A 1,841-nucleotide genomic window follows, 5' to 3' on the forward strand; every position below is an offset into this window, starting at 1 on the left:
CGAAGAAACCAACCACCGAGGAGCTGAGGATTGTGCTGGTGGGGAAGACTGGATCTGGGAAGAGCGCCTCAGGAAACACCATTCTTGGCTGTGACGCCTTTGAATCAGTGATGAGCCCCACATCTGTTACTAACGAGTGCTTCAAGGCCAGAGCATCGGTGGACAGACAAGACGTCGTGGTGATCGACACCCCAGGCCTGTTTGACACCAGGCATGCAGTGAGCAAAACATGTAAAAACATCAACCAGTGCATCTCTTACGCTTCTCCAGGACCCCACATCTTCCTGATCGTCATCGGACTGGGCAGGTACACGGAGGAAGAGATGCAGACAGTGCAGCAGATTCAGGAGCTGTTTGGCCAGGCTGCTGACAGATACAGCATGGTCCTGTTCACTTGAGGTGACCTTCTCAAAGGCACCCCTATCGAGCAGTTCATCGGGAAGTCCCCAGACCTGCAGGGGCTCGTGGACAGATGCCACGGCCAGTACCACGTCTTCAATAATGACCTGAAGACTGGCCGTCAGGTCCCCGAGCTGCTTCAGAAGATCAGAAATATAGTGAGGAATAACGGAGGAAGCCACTACACCAACGAGATGTTCCAGGAAGCAGAAAGAGCAATCAATGAGGAGAAACAGCGCATCCTGGCTGAGAAGGACGCAGAGATGCGCATCGAAAGGGAGCGACTGAGGAGGGAACTGCAAGCAGAACATGATGAACAGCTCAGGAATCTCAAGAAGTATTATGAGGCTCAAAGAATGGAGGACAGTTGGGACAGGGAGAAGATGCAGAATATGTTTATGATGTTCAGCATGCAGAACATGCAGCAGCAGCAATGGGAGACAGAAAGGCAGAGAATGGAGCAGAGAGATGAGGCAGCGAGGAGGGAGAGGGAGCTCGACAGAGCTCGGTGGGAAGCAGAAAAGGCTGAATTAAAGGCACAGTATGAAAGAGAGCGGAAAGACAAGGAAAAAGCTTTGGAGGAGAAGCATCAAAGAGAGGCCAGAGAAAAAGCTGAAGATAGAAATCCAGCGATGGCCTTGGTTGGAGTAGTTAAGAAAGTGGGAGTCTTTCTTAGGTCCCTTTTTCCGTAGTGTAGAGCCCACAGATGTAGATTTCAAGGAGATTCAGGGGACGATAGTTAGACCACATGCATTCTGTCCTCACCATTGTTTAGAAAATGGCCATGATGCTCACTTGTGCTTGAATTTTATTTTCTGTGTCACCAAAATATTTCACTTTGGTTTTGTTGTTCATGCAAGTCATTTAAATGTGGTTTTTAAAAAAGCAACATTAAACTCAATAAATGACAAAAACAGACTTGTGTGTTTGTAATTGTAGAGCTCATTGAAAGACTGCAGTGACCACAAAGATGCACCAAACAACCACAAAGATGCAAAAATAACCATAAAGATACACACAACATGTGAAAATTCTTCCGTGGAGTCCTAACTGCTCCAAATCAATACACAGAGTCGTCTTTTAAGTCAAAGCAAAGTTTTTACTTGCAGCAAGAAATCACATGCACAGTACAGATTCTTTATTCAGGCATACAAAGAGCAAGTGACATCAGAGCAAAGGAATGTAGCATTTATACAGACATACAACAGATATCTCCTCTGTTCCCCATGTAGATCCTTCAGACCTCCCTCTCCCAGGGCGCAGTCCCAGGCTAGACCCCTTTCCACTGAGGTCTCTGCCCAGGCTCCGCTGGATTGACAACTCAGCCTTCTGCTTCCCAGTGCTTTCTTGTCAAAAACACTGATCACAGAAGCACTACTCACCGACTAACTCATTCGGTTTCGGCTTATAGTGGCCTGACTGTACATTGAGCCGAGCGCGGC

The 1,841-nt window shown here is 47.5% G+C and overlaps 1 protein-coding gene across 1 annotated transcript in view; it reads left to right on the top strand.

Annotated features, from left to right (window-relative positions):
- The window catches only part of LOC103366085 (uncharacterized), a 27,739-nt gene that overhangs the window by 18,132 nt on the left and 7,766 nt on the right, over window positions 1-1,841 (top strand). The window contains 2 exon segments of the mRNA XM_008293714.1: window positions 1-1,087; window positions 1,632-1,689. Of these exon segments, the coding sequence (XP_008291936.1) occupies window positions 1-1,087; window positions 1,632-1,689 (1,145 nt within the window).

This window comes from Stegastes partitus, unplaced genomic scaffold (assembly GCF_000690725.1).
Source record: "Stegastes partitus isolate 25-593 unplaced genomic scaffold, Stegastes_partitus-1.0.2 Scaffold904, whole genome shotgun sequence".
Lineage (NCBI taxonomy): Eukaryota > Metazoa > Chordata > Actinopteri > Pomacentridae > Stegastes > Stegastes partitus.